We start from the raw sequence: 25,764 nt of genomic DNA on the forward strand, positions 1-25,764 counted from the left end.
TTTGGGCTGGGTTTCGCTGTGTCTCGCAGACGGCCACTGGGCTCACAGGGAGCTCCAACAAGCCGTTTAGGACAGAGAGTGAACACATACTATACAGAGATGCTGTATGAGAAACCAATGTGAATTTAGAAAATTGCACAATATAAATGTATTTTAGTATACCTCAACAATGGAATTATATTACATTGTTTTCCCTTCACTGATTACAACCCAACCCGTGAACAACCACAAAATGATATTTGTTTAAAGTTTTTTGTTTGATTTTAAAGTGGTTAAACATACCCTACCATTTGTAAGTTAGTAATTTCCTACCAGGTAAATCCAAGTGATGGATGCAAATCACAGGGGCAGGTATTATGACATTTTAAAGCGCATAATTACACTGCTTGTTAAACCAGTTTGAGTCATACTGGTACGTTATTTAGTGTTACTTATGCCAGGTGCTGTTGCAATACGGAGAAAGCTTAACAAGTTTGGCAAACAGCCGGACTGCTGGAGGAAATAATATGGAGGGGAAGCAGGGAAATTCTCCAGCGCGTGTGAGTGAGTGTGTGGTGGGTACAGCTGGGCCGGATGTCAATAAGGGAATGTGAGTATCATATGAGAGATCTGCCAGAAGAAGAAAGGGAGGGGAGAGAAGAATGAGAAGGAGGGCGGGATAAATATGTAATCCAAATGCCCCTCTCGCTCTCAGCTTACACAATCACAGGTGTTTATCTCTCAACACCTCGACAACTGCAAGTATGTGTGTGTGTGTGTGTGTGTGTGTGCGTGCATGCGTGCGTGCGTGCGTGTGTGTGTGTAGTCTGTGTACCGGCTATGAGGAGGGAGGCCTCCAGTGCAACATTGGACCCTGTGAGGCCGCGGCCGACGCACTTGTAGGTCCCTGTGTTCCTGGGCTTGACCTGGGTGATCAGCACTGTGCCGTTGGATAACAGGATCACACTGCGGTAGAAGAAACACACTGTTAGATTCCAAGACCAGCTCATTTAAAGTTACTTTTTGTCAATGACCGACACATTATCTGTACATGAAGGCAAATGAACAGAAGCACACAGGACAGTAAGAGCACTCTCCCGTCGACAGATCTAGCTCCGATTGCATCTGAAAATGATTTGCTTTGGCATGCTGGGAGCACCAGATGGAAATGCTCAGCCACAAAGGACAATAGCAGTGCCACTATTTTAGAATATGAATTTTTCTGTACTTGGCAAGTTGCCTGATGCTATCTGAATTGCCCTGATTCAATAAACCGAAGCCATCTGCTGCCCTAAATAGGTTAGAGTTAATGCTAAGAATGTGTCCACTGCGCACTAAGAAAAGTGTCCTACATAGGGATTTAATTTACAAAAAGTCTTGTGCTTTTTTTTTTTTTTAAATAGGAGGATTGATGGCTGGCCTCTGGCAGGCTGAAGGGAGTTTCAGTGCCAGTAATGGACGGATGAGGAGTAATTAAGGGCCAACCTAAAGCCAGCTTCGGGGCTGACAGATAAGGAGCTGCACTTCTCACTCTGCACGTGTAGAAAAGGTTCAACAGGCCGACTCAACAGCTCATCATGGCTGAATGATAAAAGTGTAGGAGGGAAATGTGAATATGTAAAGCAGAGAGGAAGAAGTGAAGGTGCTGCTGGATCTGTTTTTCCACTGGATTCCCTGAGGACAGGGATATTTCTGTGTCATCTCTTATTCTCTGTTCAAAAGCAAAAGGGAAAGGAGCTTTGGGAGTTTGTGTGAGGAAAAATAACCACAAAACTAAATGAACAAAGGCACATTCTTTTCCTAAAGCAATCATCTTTATATCTGCAAACATGTGCAGAAAGAGTTGTTTTGGTTTCAAATGTTTCCCCCAAGAGTTGGTTTGACCCACGGGGCAGGACTCTGTGTGTAAAAACAGCCCTGAGCTTACGCTGGTGTATTTTTCCTTAGTCTGGCACATGTGGGAAACAATCCACATCAAATATTCACACATAATATAGAGGGAGGGGGGTTGTGTAAACAGTGCAGGTGTGAAACAGATGATATCTCCCACAGAGAGCTGCATTCCTCTGGCCTTGTATCAGCGCAGATCAATAAACAAACAGCCTTAGAACACCTTCACCACAAAGAGGCCTGCGTTTTTTAATGAAGCAGTCTGTGTGTGTGTTTTTATATCCGGGCTTATTACCCATCCATCTGTAGTATTGGTGCTGAGTCAGCGCTCCCAAGGTGACCAAACCCGCCTCTGACAAGCTCATTACACAAGTGACTAACTATTGATGTTGAAGTCTTTCTCTCCCCTCGCTGACTGAACACAATAATCACTTAAACCGTCTCCTCATGTGGAACAGCTTGCCTGTAATGCGTCTATGTGTATGCGTGAGGTGCTTTGAACCCTGAGGGTATGCTTGGCACTTGGTATACTAGGTTATTATCTAGCGCTTATGTGTTTATAGGGGACATGCTGGTAAGCTGGAGAGTAGCTTGAGGGGTTTTTCCTCTCAGTGCGAGAACACCGGCGAGTTCCTCCCGATAGGCTGGGGAAGAAAAGTTGCGCTGGAGGGATCTAAAGAGAAACTTTACAGCGCTCGGTTCCAGGAATAATATTCCTTAAAGTGCAATCCATCTCGAGTTGTAGCGGTTCCACCTCATTGGGTTCAAAGGATTACCCAACTGTGGCCCAAGCTTACATAATGGTAAGTAAGATGGAATGAAGTGAAGGCAGTGAGGGAGATTGAGTCTAAGATGTACGATGAGAAAGAAAAGTGTTGCAGAGGGGAGGATTTAGCTCCCTACATACCGAGACTTGTTCACCAGCAGCTCATTTTCGTGGTACCATTCCAACGTGGGGGCCGGCTCGGCAGTGAACTGGCAGTGGAAGGCGGCCTCCTCGTTCTTCAGCACCACCTGGTCCTCAGGAGTGACCACCGGCCTCGGGAAACTCTTATCTGTCGGAAAAAGGTAGACAAACATCTGCATGATGACGTCTGCAGGTCCATCAAGCGCCGGTCTATTCCGGGCTTTATTAGAAGCTGTCAACAGCAGCGCAGCTGCTGAACAAGCCGTCTTCAGGTGGCGGTGTGTGTGTCAACACCTCAGGGGCCATCAGGGATAGTTAATGAGGTCAGTGAAGCGGCCCTGCAGCTTCACTGGACCATCATCTCCTTTTTTTATCTCCTGGATCATAGAAGGAGGCCATCTCTCTTCTTTGTGATAATCTTAAATCACGCAATACATCGGGGTTAAAGGTACTTGAAAGGGGTTGATAGTTATGGAAAGAAGAAACATCTGTACCTAAGCCATCATTGAGATGTATACTTTTGAGCATAGAAAGAATAAGGCTGGTTATTTTGCATTTTCTAAACAATGGAGTTAGTGCATTTTTCCCAAATCACCTAAACATGCTGCTTATAATTTTCCTTTTTCTCACATTCTTTTGACAAGGCCGCTGCGACCTGCCAACAGTACCAGAGATTTGGCAAAGTACAGCCTAGAGGAGGAGTTTCTAGCAAACAGACTTTCGCACATTGTTATACAAAGCTGAAGGGTGTTGAGCTCAATGCAGAAATGGGAACACAAAAATATCCTTAATCAAGGTTTAGGTGTGTGAGAATTTGAAATCTGAACAGCTCATGGAGGTTTGGTGCCAGTAGCAGAATTAGGATATGGCTACTGGTTGGTGTGAAGAAAAAAGGAAGGGCGCCCACACCTGGCCCACCCAGGAAGTCGGTGGGAAGGCCTCATCTTGAAAAGCAGTGACCGTTCATTGAAAAGCTGTCATCGTTTACCTAAAGGTGAAGCCCTATAGAGGAGCGGAGGGTGGCAAACCGGTAACTGGAAACTCAACAATGATCCATTCTTCTTGCACACAGGTGCTAACCTAGCGTGTCGGTGTGTGTGTGTGTGTTGCAGGTGGCTAATTAGAGTGGAATGGGCATCAGGTTTCTGGCGCAGATGTGCTGCTGGATGTACTGTACTAAATCTAGCCCCTCCTGTGTATTATCCCCCCAGCACAGAGAAAACTAAATAAGTCCTGTTGAGCCTGCAGAAAAACAATAATCTAACACAAAGAAACAGTAAAAGGAGCTGTGTGTGTGCGAGAGCTTCAGTCAGACCAACAGAGCGCTGCTGTGGCGGGGGGGCTGATGTTGTTGTTCACTCTGTAGATGGTTATGATGTTGTGTCTGTGTGCGTGGGTGGCGACAGGAGGAAGGTGCCAACACACTCTCTGGTAATCACTTTAGGAACTCCATCACTTTCTCTTCCTGCTCTCTCTCTCAACACTAATGCTCTGTATTCCCCTTCCTCCTCCTCCTGATGCTCTTCAAAGCACTTCCTGGCAGGTGTGGCAATGTGGAAAAATTCCCGTGGGTGATTTTTCAAGCTAGAACGTCAGTTAACTTCTATTATGTGATGGGATTTCGTTTTTTCTCCAATTAATATTAATTAAATGTATATATTTGAGTCACAACAAGAGTGTTGTTAAACTCCAATTAAAGTTGCTTCTATCTAGGTTAATCGAATGGTCTTGATAACAAATTGTGAAAAATGGAAATCCCAGTTCTCAAAGTCCAAGATGATGCCCTTTTTGGTTAGTGGACAACATGTCAATATACAGTTTAATGTGATATAGAAAATCACATTTTAAAATATCCATATTTCAGAGGCTGAACTGCATTTTCTGCCATTTTTGTATCAAAATGAACTTATGTTATCATAAAAAAGGAGGCATTATTGTATCGTCATTCAACTAATCAATTATTAAAAAAAAAAAAAACATTACCTTGGGCTCCTGGAATTGTAGGGGCCTTTCTCAATATCTGACGTTTTATTGACAAAGTATCCCCGAGAGCAGTGTGATCAAAAAAAGAATAGCTAAAATAATCAATAATGAAAATAGCAATTAGTTGCAGCTCTATAAGTACTCTAACAGTGGCTGAAGGTGTTTAGAGGAAAATAGTTTTCCAATTTGCAACTCTGTGACACACACACACACACACACACACACACACACACACACACACACACACACACACACACACACACACACACACACACACACACACACACACACACACACACACACACACACACACACACACACACACACACACACACACACCTATGATGTTGAGAGTGAAGTTGCTGTTGCTGCAGACGTGTCCCGCTGCGTTCTTGGCGCAGCAGTAGTACAGGCCGTTGTCGTCGGGACTGGCGCTGGCGAAGGTGAGCGTCCTCTCCTTGTTGTTGATCTGGTGGCTCTTCTCCGTCAACTTCGCCCCGTCCTTGAACCACTGACACGTCGGCCTTAAGGAGGAGAAGGAATAAAAGAAGGAGAGGTTTAGGAAAAAGACGAGAAAATTGGCGAGTGAGGGTGATTGATGAAGCCAAAACAGAAGAAATAAAAGGTGTGGAGAGGGGGAGAGAAGAAGAATGGATGAAGAGGATCATAAGGGCATGAGAGAGGCCAACGTTGACAGAAGAATAGTTTTTCACTGCAGTCCTTTAGATGATCCTTAACCCTGTGAGTTCTGAACTTGAGGTGACAGGAGGAGACTCACCGTGGGTGTCCGTCAATGTGACAGCGCAACGTGACCGGCGCGGAGCTCTCGATGTCCCCTTCTGAGGCGGGCTCCTTCAAAGTTACGCCGCCACTTTCCAACCCTGCAGAGGAAAGGGAAAAACAGAGGAGAGTGTAAGAGTAATGGCGGAGAAGGACAGGAGGAGAAATTGAGTTAAGTGGTGGTCCTGTCATGTATCCTCACGGCGCACGCTGCCATGATAATGGGTGCAGCGAGATGAAGGCACATCACTGACTCATGAGACAGCACTTCCCTGCACTCACAAGTCAGAGCTGGGCCTTTACAGTGCTTTTTATGGACATTTAATGGACAGTTCATTGGCTTACTCTGTTAAAAAGGGCTACTGCTGTCAGAGCAACCCCGTAAACTCAGGCAGAAAGGAAATGAGCAACACAAAACACAGTAGAATGTTGTTGTTTTAAAAATGCAGGAATAGTCCATTAAAATGTCTTCAAAGCCGATCAGGTATGTCTCCATTACACCACAACAAAGTGATGAGAGGCTTCACTCACACATGTAACGGGAAACCTGATCAATGGTGAGTGTCAGATGAGAGTAAATGAAGGAAACAGATGCCGGAGGAAATCGATCCAGTCGTCCCCTGAATGCATCTCGGTGTGAAATAAAGGGGAACGGCGTGGGTTTACCATTAAATGTTGACACAGTAAACTGGGAAATAAATATCAGATACATGCAGGATGTCAAGAAATCTTCACAGCAGCAAATCATTCCTGCTTTCTCCTAGGAGACGGCCAACATACGATCATGTTTCAGTCTCAAAGGGAGACGACTAGATACATCTCATAATGAAACGAGGCGTTTTATCCCTCTTTCAATAAAAAATGATAGCTGTGGCTCCAGTAAGATTAGATAAAACTATTTGGTGTCGATGGAAATGTAGTGTCACTATAAAAACACTGTATTTGATCTGATGCAGTGTTAGGGGACAATATGAAAATGTCATGTTACGATTTTCCTGGCAGATCATAATATTAACCCAATCGTCAAACGTGGTTCAAACGTATCCTAACATGGCGCTCAAACATACTGGAATAGCTTTACACTACACAAAAGCATTTTTATGGCATAACAGATGGGATGGACATAACTTCTTTGTAGTGAAAAACATCTTAAAATAAGGGAAGGTCCCCCTGCATAAATTAAGGATATATAAATACATTTCAAAAGGGAGTCTGTTTTTTCTTAAATAATAATGGCTGTACTTTTTCATTTTTTTTTCCTTCATTTTTTAAAAATTAGACTATATTTTCACTTCTCGCCCAAGATAGCAAGCTAGTCAATTTGTTCTTTATATTGTGAGTGTATAACCTATATTCTCTATCCCTCATGGAGACACTGGCTAATATGCTGAAAAATACCCCGTTGCAGCTGAGCTACATCCACACTCAAGTCTACAGGATGATTAAATAAATAGTTAAGTTATTTGCGGTGCCTCCTTTGCTGAGTGACACCTTCAAATTGTCTCTAATAAAGCCTCAGTGTACCCTGCTGGAATTCCCCTTTCCCTGCTGAGTGTGTTGACTATACAAATACTTAGTGTGTTCACACTGAATGAGAACAGGGTCTAATAGTTATTTACGTGATGAGATATAGGTCTGTGGTTGCATGACGTGCAGTCTATACCCCTGGTGTGGTTGTTGGGGGCATAACATTCAGTGAGAGAGCGTATTTGTTTGGCCAATTTATGCACAACGAGGGATTTGTGTGTGTGTGTGTGTGTGTAGTGTGTGTGTGTAAGACATTCCATGGAGCTGCACTGCTATGGCCCGTGGCTGAATACTGCGGCTGCATCTCTGCTGTTAGGATCCACTATGAAATATGCATGGCATGAGCCTCCACCTGAGACAGCGGTGGAGAGCGAGAGGGGGGGTGCACCACTGTGAGGTCAGAGGGGGGCGCTAGAGGAAGAGCTGTCACGATGAATTACCCAGGAACCTGGTATTACAATGCACCCTGGGGGATCATGGGAAACCCTCTCTACAGTAACAGGGCCCGCTCATTAGCTTCTTCCTAGCACAGATGTGCCGGCAACTGCAAGTGCACATCACGCTACATTGGATCAAATGTGTGTTTGTGTGTGTGTTAGAGACAACTGTTTGTGCGAAGTAAAAAACAGTTGATGCTGCACCCCGAAGCGTGTATGCATGCGTGTAAATGTTTAAGAGTTCTGCAGAGGATGCTAATTGGTTGAGTCAAGGTCGTCCCTAGTCTACAGCCCCTGTAGCTTCAGTGAGGAGGAGGAGGAGGAGGAGGAGGAGGAGAGGATGATGAAGGCCACTTCAGCAACAGGGACCTGGGGCCAGACGCTCACAGACCTGTTATTAGTGCAGTGGAAGCATAACCAGGCCGATAAAACCAGACGGGGAAACAGTGAGTCACGGAGGAGGAGGAGGAGGAGAGAGTGAGACGAAGTTGAGAAGGAACAACAAGTATCATGTGCAGTACGACTTGACATTTGGAAATGAAGTCAAAGACTTTGTTTCAACCTGCCCGGAGTAACAGGTGGGTGTTTCCGCTGTCAAACTGTCACCCTTACAAGACATGGTTAAATGTTAGTCTCCCAGTTCTACTTTTATGACGTGTAATTTAAAACGCATAGTTTTATGCTACGCTTTAGCATAGCGTCTAAAGTTCTCCTGCATTTTTGTTTCCTTAAAACGGAGAGGCCTGAAACGAGACACCAACTTTTTAAAGGGTGTTATTAGTAATAATGTTCCCTTCCCTTATTCGTCACACCAATATCAGATAACCCTATTCTAGAAGAAAATTATCGGCCTTGACCATCTGTGATTAATTCAACATGTATTACAGGCATTGGTGGACTTGTCGTCTATGCTAGCAGCTGTCGGGCTGTTAAACTCCTCAAGTTATAATGCTGCTACTGCCTACATGCACAAAAGGCAAGCTGATATTTGAGAATGTACGACATTCTCCCAATTCAGTGGCATTAGGGTCACCTGCTTCCTGTTTAACGAAATTGGTTATGTGACAATTTCAGGAATGCTTGCTTTTGTTTTGTAATGGCGTATGAATAAACTAAAACGTATACGTTTGGATGTAGCGTGAGAGTCCATGTGTTTTTCTGCTGTCAATTGCCAATTAAAAACAAATAAAAATAGTGATTAAACTTTCAGATTTGAACATATGTCTGGTATGACTCATTGGGAAAACCCCTTTTTACAGTTGTGAAAAATATTTTACATTCCAGCAGCATGAGTGTGAAATGAAACAAGCTAAACAAACTGAGTGTTAGCAGCAAGAGAAACAATTCGAAAAAAGGGGAAAAAAATCACAGTGCGGGACAGACTGCTTGACCTCTGTGACCTGACAATCATTGGGACAATGGGCACTTATCAACACTCACATCCTTGTCACTGTCTCAAGTTTCTGCCACTCCTGGCCTATTTGGTTCTCCAGTAGGTTAAAAAATCAATTCCTGATAATATTTCATTTCCACTTTGACCTGGATTTACACAGTCGCACACTCTCACCCTTTACTCTGCTCATATATCTCAATTCACAGCTCAGGTTTCTCCAGCTGTCGCCTCGACAAACAGAAGGTGCTCTTTCATAACCTATTAGTGGCAAATACTTCCCCGTAATCCTTCTCAGAATGCATGACTAAGTGTTGGAGCAGGCCTGGCAGCTAACGCCATAATTAGGGGCGTATAATTATTATGTTGGAGGCAGAGCAGGAAGTCCTATCAACACAGGGATGATAACAGATGAATTGGGAGGATATTGTGGAGGCAGATGCTCGGACCGTTCATTCCTCGCTGTGCCAAAAGACAGCTGCGTGTTCGTCTGCTTCACTCAATGTGCTGATTTGTTGCCATGGAGAAGGGTTTTTACACAGAGGCAAGGTGGATTGTGTTATCCAGGGGAGAGCTCAGGGTTGGGATTTGACTGACGGCACCATATGGGCATGGAAAGAGCCAAAACATGTGGCAGAGTGGCTTCATAGTGTAAACTTTGTGCCCCTGGAGCCGCCCTGGGAGGCAGCGTGACAGACTCAGCTTGCATTTGGAGACAAGGTGTCAGATTTTATCAGCTGTGGCTGGCAGGGGTCAACTGGCCAGGGGAAAGCCACTCAGATAGATGCTGTTGCTGTGACAGGGCTGAAAGAGAAAGGAGGGAAAAAAGTCCAACAGTGGAGGAAAGTCACTCTGAAGGGGGGAATGTGACAAATGGAGCCTTGGTTATTAGGCTGCATTTTCTCAGCTAACAAAAGTGTGCAGGAATGATGACAGGAAGCGTGCAGCTGCACTAGCCATCAGTGAGGATGCTCTAAAATGCATCTGCCGACCAAATGTAGGTTAAGGACACATGCTGTGTGATTAAATCGAGATGGCGTGTGTGTGTGTGTGGAAGTGGCTCTGTGATTTGAGAGATTAAAAAGAGAGGAATATGCGCCTGCCTGAGTTTCCCCTGCATGTTTTCCCTTCTTCCTACAATCACCGATTACCAAAACAATGTCAGTTTGCATCTCGTTACCCCGAGTCAAGTGAAGCGTTGCCTCCAGGACCAACAAACACACGGACAATAGTGAAGACTGAGTCCGACGCCTCTGCTGGACGCGGACTCACCGTGGAGACCCAATGACCGGGAGGGACAAAAGGATAAGGGGGGGCTAAAAACCTCTATTAGTGTAAACAGAGGGGGGATAATTACTCTGAATAACTCAACTGGCAGGATTTGCCCACCCACCATTGAGAGCAAGACAAATTAACTCTCTCTGCAGAAGACGGGAGGGGAGGGGGGGAGGGGAAACCATCTACTCAAGTACAGTCCAAGTACAGTACATATGGAATACCCAACCCCCCCTTGCAACCCACATTTTTACAAGTATGCACGCAAACTAGCATACACATGAGTGAGCGCACATGCAGGGTTAAAGCCGGAGGGGGTCTTTACTTTTGGACGTGCGCGGCTTTATCGCCCGTTAAATGCATGTTGGGGAAATATGAGAACAGCTGTCATAACACGCTCTGATCCACCTAAAGTGAGCCAGAGAAGGCTAGCCACCCGGCGTAATATGACCGAAAGACGAATGTGTTGTTACGAGCGGACACATGCCGCATACTGAGATGGTTAAGGATAATTTGTTACCTGTGCGTTGGTTTCAAGTATGCTACAACCTTTTTAGTTTTTTTCCTTTGGTTTATCTGAAGACATTCCTGAGAAGTCTACCCCTGAAGACTGATATGAAGCTATTGATGTTATAATTTCTAGCATGTACTGAACTCTATCCCTTAATATCCAAGTATTGTCTATGTATCTGCTGTTTATCTCTGCTTTATGTACTGCAGGACTCAGTGTCATACTTGAAGGTGTGTTAGCCGCCAGCATACTTAGTGGACTTGCTAAAAGCCTCTTCAAAAAGCCAATTTCAAAGGCCTCCTTTAAAGGCTACTTGAAGATGCCCTATAAACACCCTCAGAGGCAGATGGAGAATAAGGACATGTCATGTTCCAGCACATTCGGCACTACAAATTGTTGAGGAGTTTAAAAGGGGCACATTGAAGCGCTCTTGTGTAATATTTAGAATTTCCCTTTAATAAATAACTCTCATATTTAAATCACTTTCTATTATTGCCTATTTGTGTTAGAGAATTTCACATCTAAAAAAATAACGACCACTTATGTAAACAAGTGTCAACATACTCCAAATTACAATTATATACGAGTTCAGCAAGAACAAATTTGGCTTTTTGGAAATTATTACTCCACCTTCCTTCCAATAAAAACATTCCTTTCTCTTCCAATGTGTGGGAATATTAATGGCGAAGCAGGTACTGAGGTTCATTCTGGGTCACGATGGCAAATCTTAAGGCAGGTCCTCCGGGTCTAACTTGCTTTTAACTTTCTTTTAATGTGTGGGAGGTTTTTTTCTGTGGAGCGTTATTGACACACTGCATCATGTTTAATTGAAACTCATAAAAGCAGAGCCTTCAATATCAGACAAGGATTGAAAAACCGATGAGCTCCTTTGGGTTTATCTGGCTCAAAAAACGTTTAACCCTCATGTCAAGGCAGCCCACAAATATCCACTGGTGGAGGCACGTCACGGAGCAGGGGTTAAACCTCCGCCCGTCTCTCAGTCTGCTACCAGGAGGTCCGGCCTCTCATCTGTTCTTGTAATCAGCCTTTGAACGGGTAACATCCCCGCAAAGAGAAACCTCCTGGCTGAATGGAGCTCAGGAGGACAACAAATTCCAGATGGAGCCATTTTTCACCCCGCTTTGCTTTTACTACTGCCATCGGGACAAACTATCTCTCTGTTTGCGAGGCACAAAGGCTTTTTCAGCAACAAATGGTACCTGAGGGCTTACCACAATACGTGAACAAGGTTGTTATTTATCCCAAACGGGGCCGTGCAGAATTCCCATGGCTTCCTGTGAAACTTAAGAGGGTCGTTGAGGTTTGGGTAGCGGGGGTAAACAACAAAATTAAAATACTAGTCTGTCTCAACTTAATGGGACAAGAAAGTGAGGGAAGGAGAAGCCTGATGTGGATTAAAAAAGCTTCAGCAAGGAGGGAAGAGTTAATGTTAAAGTAAATAATTACATAGCTAGAAAACAAATGATGCTGCTCAGTAATTTTCAGACAAAAGCCTTTTGATGGTATATGGGAAAAGAGGGTGTTGCACAACTGAGAAAAAAAAGATACAAGCAACAAGAAACACATGCTTGGTGGCGCACATATCCAGTTTCCTTTGGAGAGAGGAAGCCACAAAGAAGGAGGCAACAAGGTGGAAACATTCCTGCAGCTCATACTACCTGTCATCTTATACCGGGCCTTTTGTTTGGCGTTTTTGATCCAGAAACTGGATGCTCGCCCTTGTTGCCATTATGAAACCCTGTCAGCTGGTGATTTTCACTCGGGAAGTTTTATTGGAATGAGGGTGAGAACGGCTCGAAATGAAACACTCACACTTGATATTGAAGGAGGCATTGGTGGAGTGGAGGTATTCTCCTGTGGCCGAGTTTCCTGCGACGCATTCGAAGTTTCCCGCGTCCAACTGCCGATCCACCGCCGTGAACTTGAGGTTGCTGCCCTCCACGAAGCGCCTCTCGCTGTGCTCCAGGGGCTGGCCGTTGTGAAGCCAGCTGTACGTGATGTCGGCCGGATCGCTGACCTCGCAGCGGAGCATTGCGCTGCGGCCGTGCAAGGCATCCTGGGACTTGGGCTCCTTGGTGAACTGAATGGCGGCGGCCTGGATGGACAGCACTGGAAGGAGAGAGAGAGAGAAAGTCAATGACAGAGGATTAGAATGGCGCTGCTGTTAACATTTTACAGCTTTTTCCGTTCATTAAGTGTGTGCCATGGCGACCACTTAGCCCAGTGGAGGAATGTGATGTTTAGACAATACTGGCTAGCTGTGAATTATTTTCTCGTAAAATTATAAGACCCGACGTGGAGAAAATACTTTTTCCTGTGAGGCTCTGGGTGATCTAATACACACACATGCACACACACTTCACAGTCATGAGCCATCAGCTCAGGGAGACATGTCTCTTAAACAAGACATGATGTGACGCTCATACGTCCTCACGCACACTCACATTTTTTTATTTCCCCTCGTGGTGCCGTATGTGCATCAGACATATTTCTGCTCTATTTACCCTCATCTCACTTGAGAAAATGACAAGTGTAACTTGCACTGAAACAGGAAGTCATTTTGATGTTGCTGTCCAACTAAGAGTTCTATTTCACAAGAAAAATCAAATGGGAAAAATGTGTCAAAGTACAAGTAGTTATAGGTGAGTTAGTAACTAATGTGTTCCTTCTTTTCCGCATTGCATAATGCGCGGAACCACTGAGAATTAGAAAAAGCTTGTCTGTGATAACACTGCAGTAGAGCAAATCTGATTATTTTTGACTGATATCGCAATTTGGATCAAATTGCAAATTTCGATTATGGAGAGTGATCGTTTTTGGGTTATCCTAATTTTCCATTAGGATATTAAAATGATCGTCCAAAACTATTTTTTGTAGACATGAAAACAGAAAGATTTCATCCAGAATAGTAATATTCTGGATGAAATAATATATAGTAATATAGAGCACCTACTGCTATTTGAATATTGAAGTCGTCCATTTTACAATTTAGATACAATTATGCTCAATTGTTCAGTCTTACACTGCATATATTAACAGTTAGGATAAATAAATGCATACATATCTTTTTTAAATAGAAACACAACACAAAGTTTTTACAATTACTTTTTCCAGCTTATTGTGGCATATCTACTTGATAGATATTGTATCTACCTCCTGTTGAAGGATACAAAAAACACAGCGCAACATCTCTCCATCTAAATGCATGATTGTTGCTAATTAAAGAAAATCCTGGAAACAACAGGAGGAGTTGGATTGGAAGACTCCAATTTGAACTCAACAGCGTCCCGACTTTCTGGTTTGAACACTTGCGCAATGAACTACTCATGATCAGGAGCCATCTCCAACGAGTGTCAAGGCAGGCCCTCATGTGCCCTGAGCAACACAATGTTATCATACCTGATGTCAAGGCTTGCTATCATTGGGAACGATCCACTGCTAGGGTTGATTAAGCATGGCTACACCTGCGCAGCGGTGTGTGTGCTCGTGTGTGTGGGATCATGGCCTATTGCAAGACTGGAGCCAGGAAAAAAGGGGATCTTTCAGTAATGTTAAATCAAGGAGCCTGTTGAAGATGAGCCAAGGTAATTCCTCCATCTTTGACCCTACTCACCCCGCCGCCCCGTCCTCCTCCTGCTGCCTGTCCATCTGTGCATCAGTCTCACCTTTGTCTCAGCTGCAGGTGGCTTCAGCTGATGGACAGGCAGGCAAAAAAAAGAGCAGAAAGGCCTGGAGAGAGGCTGTGGAAAGGCTGAGGTCAACCGGGGCAAGACATTAAGCCTTTTACGCTACCCAACCTTAGATTGTAAAGAACCAAGTCTTAAGATGAGGAAAATCAGAAAGAAGACACCAGGATTGCATGTATGTTGCAGGCAACAAACCGAGCCATATGCATTATGGATCACATACAGTGCCAGAAATAAAGAGGTTCTTGAGTGATTCGGTCCATTAAACCTTTTGCTTAAGTAAAGTCCTGTTGTGGCTTTGCTGTGACTGCACTTTATCGACCACTTCTTTATAGATGCTCGAGTTAGATCTAGATGGCCTAGGTCTGCCGGCCCGCCTGGTTTCTTTGGGGAATTGATTTTTTTGTGAGGAGACAGGTCACGGCCCACTGGCCTATCTTTCAGCTGTAAATAAACTGAGGGAGATAAATCTGAAGGCTTTAGGAGAGACACCTGCTGCCACATGATTGGCTTTCACTTTACAGCCCCAAGCAATATGTGACACTTGGGTTCAAGCTTCACCCCTTCACCTCAATTTGAGCACCCTTGACTGAAGTTACATCCATCTCAAATCTTTTTCATAGATTGTATATCTAAAAAGGCAGCTTCTTTTATTCTCATTTTCTTTCCATGCTCTGTTACGACATGGATCTTTTTAAGAGAAAACCCAAAAAGCTCAATCGGGCCATTTTATTAGGTTATTTATAAAGCAATATTACAACACATTAGCTTGCTCTAGTTTCTAAAATTGGGGTGAATGTCTGCTTTTTTTCAGTTTTATGTCATCAAAAGTTGAATATACTTGAGTCTTGAGCAGCTGGTTGAACACAACAAGTAACTCAAAAGCTCACATTGAACTCTGAGAATGTTTTGTTTACTAATAATGGACATAACACCACTGGATTTAGTGCAACATTTCTACTGTATTAGCAAGTGATCTCTAACAATGAGGGGTAGATAATTTGATTAATTTGAATAAACCTTGGATAAAAAGCCAGCAGATGGGTTCAAAAACACCAGGAGAGTTTTCCCCAACATCCACCTCAAACAACCCATCCATAAAAATGTCAGCAGACGTGCTCACCTCCTCCATGCCAGCCCTACAGCTGGGGTGTGAGGTAGCGTGCCAACCTCCATCACACCGAGCCTTCTCTATGTGTGTATGTTACGAGTTTTGGTTGATGGTTTCATTTGAGATGCGCGTTGACATAGTGTGTGTGTGTGTTTGTGTGTGTGTGTGTGCGTGCATGCATGCATATGAAGAGGGAAAGGTCCCAGCAGAGACAGCAAACACAGATAAGGTGTTCTCCCATACCACATAATGACAGACAAGTTAGAGCGGGAGGCCGGGGTGAGGCAGTGTGCCAACTCTTACAGTACTGTTAAACTGTGACCTACATCTCTCAAACACCCTGTCTCTCCAACACTGGCATACATACATACACACAAAGACGCAGCTGCCACCTCTGATCACCTCTTATTCAATGACTTAGACATGCTGAAACAAAGCCATGCTACTGAAACTGTGCCCATATGAGAAATCATTCAAGTTCATTTAGGTCGCAGTAAAGGGAATGTTTGGCTCTTCACAGAGGGACTTTCAAAGAGATAAGCTGAGCGGACTCTATCTAAACTCCCACTAAGGGCTCTTCAAAGTGAGAGTGGTTGAAAGGGAGAGTTGCAGATAACAGGGAATAAACAGAGGGAGGGGACACATGATGGGAATTTTCTTGTGACAAAAACAATCTCTCATGCTAAGACTGAGGGGCACGGTGAACTATTGAAAGCCCAATGATTTACAGTAGGGCAGAGTAAATCATTAAAAAGGTACACCAAGGAGTTTTTGACCACTGGGTTCTTTTATGAGTGCAAAGCTAGCTATCCATTACTAAAGGCAGCAAAAGAAACACAGACGTAAGCATGATTTGAGGAAAAGTATTTGACGTGTTTTTAAGGCCTCAAAGATACACACTGAATATAAACGGGTGCAATGTTTTCAAGACAACTCATTTAAGTGTTAAAATAAGCATTAGTATTCTTGTCATTGGGTTATCGGTAGATTGTTTTTAGGATTAATCGTTAAAAAAATTCAAAAGAATGTCATTAAATATACATTTCAATTTCAGCAATGCAAGACATTTACATGACAGAAACACTAAGCTGCATATCTTCACATTTGAGAAGTTAAAACCACTGAATGGACAGAATATTAATCAACAACAGTGTACAGATATTTAATTTCTGTTCATATTCATTTTAAATAAAGTAGATTTTTCCAACAGAAAGCTTCACACCATCAATGAAATATGATGTCTCTTGATATATCAAACTTGGTGAAAGCTCTGCTAGTTCTCCAGGGAGCCTCCATTTCCACACAGATTAAGAAAAACTGAAAACAAAAAAAGTCTCAATCAATACGCACTTGCCGGGAAAGCATGCAGCGGATACGCGGATACGCTAATGCACCCGGATGAGCAGCCATCGCAATGAAATATTAATATTAGTTCATTTCAAAATAGTTTTATGAAAATAGTTTCCCTGGATTTGGATCAAGGTATCTGGGACTGACTTGGAAGAGAGAGAAAATAGGTTAAAGACGGAGAAGGAAAATGCTGAGAGGTAAAATATCTTTGCAGGGATTCTCCTCTTCATCTCACTGCTCTGCCGACCCCATTAAGCCCGGCTCGGCTGTCAGGTGGAAGTCGCCTCAAAGACGGAAACAACCGTAATGGGCTCATCAGCAGCCGACGCCTCCCTCCTCTCCTTCTCAACTGTTCTGTTGGCACAGCGACGCAAAGGTGCCTCAGTGGAATCAGATTTCCAGAAAGAACGTTGTTGTATCAGCATATTGTGGAATGCAAGGAGATGTGTCAAAGAAAGATTGAGGGGGAAAAAAGGTTCTGTATTTCCAATATTCTTGTTAAGATAAGATCTCATAATTCCTTCAGATAAACATCTGCAATAAGACGTTTTGAGGGAAGCTAAGCTAAGGACGAGCGGGGGTGAAGCACATGCCTGAGGCTGCAGGGGGTTAAAGGGGAGGATGCCCCACACATGCACAGACGAAAACAGCAGCACCCACAAATACTTGGCACCAGTCCCACCCACCCATCACGCCTCCCCCCGGGAGCTCAAGAAGCCCCTATGCGTGTGATTTCACAGCCTCTCGTGGACCGTGAAGGGGCGAGACAGCTGCTCTGAGATGTTTCAGAGTGACAGGACAGCAGAACAAGGACTTCTGAGTGTTGCTGACGGAGCGCGAGACAGTGACTTGAGTGTGGCGACTATTAGATGTTTATCTTCAAGACGGCTCTGACTCAGTGACATGCAATTCCTTGAAATAAACTGCTGGAGATATCCATTAAACAGTGTTATTCTTTGTGAGATTTAAGTACGTAATCCATAAAAAACTCACTGTCTATAGCTAATGAAGACATTTTACCATCATGAACACTTTAATTTTTCACTACTCCCTCCTCTCCACAGCCCCAAAATCTACATAAGCAAATTAAGGATAAGAGCAGCATGACTCCAGATAACATCAGCTCTCTTTGCTCAAACACTCAAACAAACAGTGAGACTTCAAAAGAGTAACAACAAGAAAGGGAAATGGCAGGGACAAGATCAGAGAGTCTGTGATCGGATCAATTATTAACCGAGAGTTCCCGTGAGATCTCAAAGGGAGCTTAGCATGATTTGGGAGCAGAAATCTTATTTAGTTAATGGCAACTCGGAGGTCAGACATGGGCCATGAGACTGAGCACAGACTGGAAAAACATTCAGAGGATGGGAAGAGGGGGAACACTGGTGCAAACAACTCTCTTTGAAAGCATCTATTTCAGCAGCTGCTGTGCCGCATTACATTGCAGTCACACTGGAGTCCAGTCAACCTTTTGGAGGAGTTGAAGAAGACTTCAAATCAAGAGTAGATCCTGCAGTTAATAAGGGCCTCTTTAAAAGTGCTCCATTAAAAGTCAGGAGAAAAGGGGTAGATCATTCTATTTCCAGCCATTTATGTACGTTTTGGAATGCCAAGCTAACTATTAGCATTCCTACCACAGTGGCTGTCACAGAGCGAAGAGGAAACAAGTCCGCACTGTCAGGAGAAAAAAGTAAGATACAGTATGGGGAAATAAGATTAGTTCCTTATGTGTTTTAACCTACTTGGATTTAGTCATGTGGTATATGTGTGTATATATATATATATATATATATGTCCAAGAAACGTATTTATCTGTAGATGACAATTTGTTTAGGAAAAAGTCAAGAATGAGTACAGTTAAAAAACACTATAAAAAGTTTTAAACAAGACAGGAGGAGAGCCGGCATATATGATTGTAAAATCACTGATTTCTTTTTTTAATGATAAAACATCTCTTGAATGAATATTAACAAAGAATCCTGACCAAAAGACTTATATCTAAAACTAGAGATACTGGGTTTGACCAATCAAGTTAACAGCAGTATCAACAGGAGTATATCTTCCCATTTCCATCTATTTTATACAAGTAGCAACTAGCAACCACATGGCAGCCCAACATACTTAATATTGTAGAACAATCCATCATATCTGGATGAAGTCTCATAGCATGGATGTGTGCATGCTGGCAGAGGGAGGCTGATAACCATCTTTCACAGTTCAGCCAAGCGTGTGTTTAAAAGCTGAAATAAAACCTCAGATGGGAAATCGGAAAGCTTCGTCCACAGTTGTGTTTGTGGATCAAGATGTCAGGGGGATAAATTGGCGAGGGAATGAAGGGCAAACGGGAGCACCGAAGCCAACTGACAGAGATTTCATTGCCTGTCAGCAAGTAAGTGTGTGTGTGTGTGTGTGTGTGTGTGTGTGTGTGTGTGTGTGTGTGTGTGTGTGTGTGTGTGTGTGTGTTTTTCTCTGACTGAGATGCCTCCCCTGGCTGCCTCAATAAAATAAAACAGGTATAGCATAAACTGCAATGGGATTTATGAAAACAGCCATATTATGACAAATCACTATTTCAATTCTAACTTTGTCAAAACAAAGAGAAACATGCATTGGTGAGAGGCTTTCCTGCAATTTAAGAGGAAAAAAAAACACTGCTTTGTTGGAGAATGTGTGCATGGTCAAAATCACGATTATTTTTTGGTTCTCAAAATGTAAAACAAATAAACATGTTCTGGTCTATCACAAAGCAGTTACTGATGTCAAATTGAGTTTATATTTGCATTTCCATGCTTCAGTGAGCTCTCCGTCAGTATTCTTAACCACGTTGTGTGTCAGGAACATTAAGCATGTCCGACGAGCATGGCACAGAGAAGTCAGCAGTGCGTGAAGCTGAGATGGCACCCACACAAAGAGGTCAGCCCGCCTTAGTTAACCTGACAGCAGAGACGTTCAACAGACAGTCAGAGCAGGTTCAATGTCTCTGTCAAACCATCGTGACAGTGGAGGTCACCACAGACTGACCCATCAGCTCTTGTAGACTTACACTTAACAAGGTGACTTTGTTACTTTGACTTTATATTGTCAATTCCTCTTTGACTGAAGGTTAAAGCCTTAGAATTGTTTGTTCTGTCTGATCAAGATTCCCAAACCCCATTTATTCAATTTACAGTGATATAAAAACAGACTTGTCCTTGACAATGATAGGGAAAGATTGATAATACTGTATAATATAATACTCACATCAACTTTTTCTATTCTTCTGTGATTTTAAATGATTTTAATTGTATTTAATAATTACATTTCTAGCTCATTTCCAAAAATTATATTGTTCTCCTTGTAAAGAAACCATATTATTCTTGCATTTGTTCAAAATGTGTATGAACTTAACAGTACACTTAAAATGTATATTATGTTTAGATTTCAGGTTGTACAAAGTTTTGGCAATATGTATGTCATTATGGTCATGCTAATAAAGCTAGTTCAATTGAAAATACTTTCATTTCTGTACACTAAATATGAAGCCTGTTGATCACAAATCACATCAATTAACAGAAAAACAATTGACAACTATTTTGATAAATAATCGATTGTTATTCATTTTCATGAAGAAATGGCCGAACATGTATTTTTAAAGCCTCTCAAATATTGAGATGTCCTGCTTTTCCCCTTCTTATACAATAAAAAAAATGAATATGAACTGACAGAACAAGACGTATAAAGTCATCTCCCTGGTCGATGAGAAACTGGGGCCTTGTGAACCTTAAAATGAATGACCATTCATTTTACGTTCTTCTATTTATAGAACAAAGTCAGTTAAAGAAATCTTAAAATATCCAATGCAGGGTTTCTTGTCAGGGTTTACAAATGACAACTGAGCCTCATACAAGGGAACATTCAGGTGGGAACCAACATAGCAGCCCTGATGTGCCATCAAAGAGGCACCCCCCCTCTATCAAATAAAAATGGATCAAAGTAATAAAAGAAGGAGTCCCTGCTGTCTCTTTTCATTACATCAGAAAATAACTGACCCCAGGTACTATTCTCTTCTCTGTGCGGCATACATGAGCAGAGCTCATCTGTGTTCATTCCTCATCTGTGTTCATTCCTCTGCTTCCAATTGAAAACCGTGTTTAAAGCAGCAGGGCCGGGCAGACTTTTTACAACTAACACTGGGATGCACACGGCTACCTTTATTCAATCGCTGCTCTTATTATGCCAGGTAATTGCCCTGTGGAGGGGTCTCGCTCTGCAAAGCCACTTGCTCGTGGGCCGGGTTCATTATAACAAACCTCAATGAGATCACTATCAGTTTATGCCTGTTACTTTCCATCTTGCTGCTGACAGAGGGAAGCGAGCTCTGCACCCATTAGATGGAGAATCCCCCCACCACCATCCCCAGCTTATTATCAGGCAACATTGGCATGGCAACAAGCATGCAACCTATCCAGGTGGACCATATGTTTGCTCCATTCAGCCCTCAAACAGCAGCAACAGTCATCCATGACACCTCAGTGGAATTTACAGTATGATCCCCATTTTGACATCTCTTAATATTAGCTCCATTACCAGGAACATGACACTGATTGCATGAATGTTTTTTTATCAATTCATTTTCCTCAACAAAAAATGTTTCTATCCAACATGGCAATTTGACAGAAGTATGTCACCTCTTCTTCGCTCCAGAGAAATGCACTCTCATGCTCCCTAACGAGCTGCTGCTTGCCAGCACACCTCTGCCTTTGAAATTAGGCAGTTCTCTATATGGTCTCCATGAGAGGGAAATAATAAAAACACTCATATGTCACAGTGCGTGCAGGAGGGTGGGGGCAGACAGGCGTCAGCCATAAATCTCTTAATAAGCGCACCGGGAGGCGGTCAACAGCATCAAAGTGTTGGCTGGGCCACACCCAAACGCTCCTTCAAGTGTGCGTTAATAGGCCACCCGTCCTCGGCCATTACCGCCTCATTACTAGTCATACTGCAGTGGGCTTAAGGGGGGGACTGAGGACTGGGACTTGTTTGGCCTCTGGGGAACGCTGCTGTGGATCTTCATTATACAGGGAGGGGAAAGAAAACACAATCACAGATATGTTTGGGAGGCAGGACATATAGGTCACACTGAACATCTTGAAGTAGGATTTTTTTTTCATCACATTTCTCAATTTTATGAATAGTTCCATCTACAAACATCAATTTTTTAATGATAGATATACACTTTTATCACAATTTGTACTTCCACGTCACCAGTTTGTTGATGTCTTTGCACCAAATAGTTGACTATGCTTTTATCTCATTGCTGAGGTTATTTAACTTGAACACGAAGCGTATCATCACAGTGGCGTGCTATTCTGTGTTATTGTATGACGCTTAAATGGCACTTCCGGGAGCTTGATCAGCTTGCTCTGGACAAATGGAGTCCATGAAGAAGCCTTTCAGAGAAGATATGAGCCTTGTCTCTCAGCACCCCCACTGCTCTGTCCCTCCACACCAGTCTTCATAACTGTCAAGCTCCATCTAAAATAGAGACATCTGAGAACGGGCAGCCCTCAACCATTTTCAACACCCACTCATAAAGGGCTGACTGCTGAAACACAGGCAGCCTAATGCATCTGTGTGTAATCCGTCCATGCCGAGGACAGAACATGAGCTGATGAGGAGCAAGAAAAAAGAACAAGAAAGAAAAGAAAGATGGACTGAAAAAAGGTTCTTCTTTTAGTTTGAGAAAACCCAAAAGATGATGATGATGATGATGAAAAAACCTTTACAGAGTCCAAATATGTGAACCTGGCCATTGAAGGGACATGGCTATTATTACCCATGGTGCACAGCAACCTGGAGCCAAAACCATGCCTGGCAGCTGCGCTCTTTCACGACACAGTGAATATGAGAGCCATTATTAGATTAAAGAGGATTAGGCTTTGCTCAGGTAAGGCAGGTTCCTGTCTCTTTGGTCCTGAACAACTGGGCACTAATCCAGTAATGACACCACTTTCAGAGGGAAAACTGAAAGGTGCAGCGGTGGAGAAGAAAGGCCGTCAGTTATTTTTCCACTTTTTCATTTGAACAACAAAGGTTCTATACACAGGAACACAGTTTACAAAAGTAAGTGCTTATAACTACCCTGCAAGGAGCATGAGCACAAATGAACAGAGGGTTTGGTATAAAACTAAATATAAAAGGAACAGTGATGTCAAACATCTGAGGTCACACTCAGTGATTTCTTTCCAGCATTTAGAGCCAAAGATGGAAGATTAGGTCACAGTGGAACAGAGGCGCTTAGCAGTTTGCAGCCGGGCTAAACACTGATAGATGTCTAAAGGGTTGCTTCTAAAGTGGGAGTTAGAGCGGCTGCATGGTTAAATCTTCGTTTGAGGGCATGTAGACGTTGCCTCACCAGAGTAATATATGACAGATATGAGATAAAGCAGAGGCAAGACATGGGATTCAGTTTCCAAGTGTCTTGCCTTCTGAAATATGATCTGTGAGGATGAACAAGTTCCAATGGATTAAACAGAGAGAGGGGGAAAATAGCGCCGCCAAATATGTGGACTTGGGATGGAAACTTTTGAGAGTAGCAGCGATCTCAGGACAATGCATTTCCTGAGTGACAAGAGCTGCTTTTCGCATCAGTGGAAGTAATAAATGATGTTTCCCTCCCCGGCTCTGGCAGCAGATGGGCGCCGAGTCCTTGGCTGCCAGAGCCGGTCTCCCTCTCTGCAGGCTCTGGCTAATGCCTACACCTCGGCTATGTCCCGACATGAGTGCCAACCAGGAATGTGGTGGCACTCTACAATCCCTCTGGCAAACTACCCCAGTGTGAAGGGGAGGGAGCCAAGATAAGAGGAAAGTGAGAAGAGAGAATTCCAAAATAAAGGGTATAAAAGAAAATGAGGGCTATGTTATACCCAGTCATTCAGGCTTTTGGCACCATAAGGCTGTAAAAGGGAGAGTAGTAGATTCATGGCTATCACTGTCTCACACTGTGGAGGACATGAGATTGCAATGGAGATAAACCAATCCCTGGAGTATGACAATTTCATTTCCAGGTCAATCTAAAGCCACGTTCCTGCTGCAACATCCAACTGCTAATATATTGAAGGGGGATAATTAAAAAAGGAGGTTTGAAATTAGATTCCTCCACCATGTCATGATCTAATGAGACGGATTAGAATCGAGGAGATGGAATACTTAATGATGGACGGATGGATGCTTTGTAAGAGTCAGAATCTCTCAGTCACTCAATGGGGCTCCAGAGTACAATAAGGATTCCATTAAAACTCACTTTTTCTCTAGTCTTGCTGTCTCTCTCCATCACACTATAACAGTCCATCAACCATTGGCCTTCGAAAGTCTGTTTTTAAAAGCTTGCTGAATCCCTCCGGTACACGCAATCCGCAATATCCTCCTCTGACGGCGGAACAGTTTTTATTGCACTAGTGTACCCTGAGACCAGGCTTTTGTCTAAAACGACAAAACACACCCGACCTCTGACATGTTAGTTCATGAAAGAAAGGCAGGGAGGAAGCGTTTATTTACTTTACTCATTTCATTCAGAAAATGTGATTTAAGACCTGGGTGGCCTCCTGGCCTCTCCATATCTCCCTCTCCCTCCCCTCCTCCCACACACAAACACACATGGATGTTGATGCTGGAGGAGGGAATCAAACAAGCCTGGCATCCAGGTTGTTTCCAGGACCGCTCGGCTCTGTGGGTTAGGTTTCCTAGCAGGGCTTGGCGGGCTCTGCAGAGCGAGCTCAGTGTAGTCACCACAGTTTAATAAGCTGTAACCTTGCTGGACAGGCGTCTACTGTAACTGCAGTCCCTGAAGACTGCCCCGCTGTGAAAAAGGTTTCTAAGATGGCGGACCACATAGGTGTTTTTATGAACCCATCGACTCTGTAAACACCAACACAGAAAGGATAAGCATCCACTCACAATACGTTTTTTTGTCTTAAAACGCATTACTTTGGACACGTTTAGGCCTAACACCCAATACAGGCATTTTTGTTGTCTATGCCAACAGCTGATGGGCAATCAAATTCTGCTTGTACAGTAGGGCAAAAAAGTATTTAGTCAGCCACCAATTGTGCAAGTTCTCCCACTTAAAAATTAGAGAGGCCTGTAATTTTCATCCTAGGTATACCTCAACTATGAGAGACAAAATGAGAAAAAAGAAAAATCCAGAAAGTCACATTGTCTGATTTTTAAAGAATTGATTTGCAAATTATGGTGGAAAATAAGTATTTGGTCACCTACAAACAAACAAGATTTCTGGCTCTCACAGACCTGTAACTTCTTCTTTAAGAGCCTCCTCTGTCCTCCACTTGTTAACTGTATTAATTGCACCTGTTTGAACTCGTTATCAGTATAAAAGACACCTGTCCACAACCTCAAACAGTCACACTCCAAACTCCACTATGGCCAAGACCAACGAGCTGTCAAAGGACACCAGAAACAAAATTGTAGACCTGCACCAGGCTGGGAAGACTGAATCTGCAATAGGTAAGCAGCTTGGTGTGAAGAAATCAACTGTGGGAGCAATTATTAGAAAATGGAAGACATACAAGACCACTGATAATCTCCCTCGATCTGGGGCTCCACGTAAGATCTCACCCCGTGGGGTCAAAATGATCACAAGAATGGTGAGCAAAAATCCCAGAACCACACGGGGGGACCTAGTCAATGACCTGCAGAGAGCTGGGACCAAAGTAACAAAGGCTACCATCAGTAACACACTACGGGATAGGAGCTGGGACCAAAGTAACAAAGGCTACCATCAGTAACACACTACGCCGCCAGGGACTCAAATCCTGCAGTGCCAGACGTGTCCCCCTGCTTAGCGTACATGTCCAGGCCGTCGCTGAAGTGTTGCTGAGAGAGCGATTTAGATGATCCCAGATAGAGGATTGGGAAGAAG

The 25,764-nt window shown here is 43.4% G+C and overlaps 1 protein-coding gene across 1 annotated transcript; it reads right to left on the reverse strand.

Annotated features, from left to right (window-relative positions):
- Nucleotides 1-365: 365 nt before the first annotated feature.
- On the reverse strand, nucleotides 366-15,518 carry LOC104950038 (inactive tyrosine-protein kinase 7-like). Its single transcript, XM_010776477.1, has 7 exons — nucleotides 15,510-15,518; nucleotides 12,513-12,861; nucleotides 5,538-5,640; nucleotides 5,099-5,283; nucleotides 2,777-2,924; nucleotides 815-945; nucleotides 366-609 (listed from the first exon to the last, which is right to left on the reverse strand). Exons 1-7 carry the CDS (start codon nucleotides 15,516-15,518, stop codon nucleotides 428-430), a joined length of 1,107 nt encoding a protein of 368 aa, XP_010774779.1. The 3' UTR covers nucleotides 366-427.
- Between the last annotated feature and the right edge of the window lie 10,246 nt (nucleotides 15,519-25,764).

The sequence above is a fragment of the Notothenia coriiceps genome, unplaced genomic scaffold (genome assembly GCF_000735185.1).
Source record: "Notothenia coriiceps isolate Sejong01 unplaced genomic scaffold, NC01 NC01_scaffold00017067, whole genome shotgun sequence".
NCBI classification, from domain to species: Eukaryota; Metazoa; Chordata; class Actinopteri; order Perciformes; family Nototheniidae; genus Notothenia; species Notothenia coriiceps.

Coding starts and splice junctions, on each gene's coding strand:
- LOC104950038 (XM_010776477.1), bottom strand. Junction 5,284..5,537: donor CACATTGACGGACACCCACG/GTGAGTCTCCTC, acceptor CTCCTCCTTAAG/GCCGACGTGTCAGTGGTTCA. Junction 2,925..5,098: donor CTTCACTCTCAACATCATAG/GTGTGTGTGTGT, acceptor TTTTTCCGACAG/ATAAGAGTTTCCCGAGGCCG.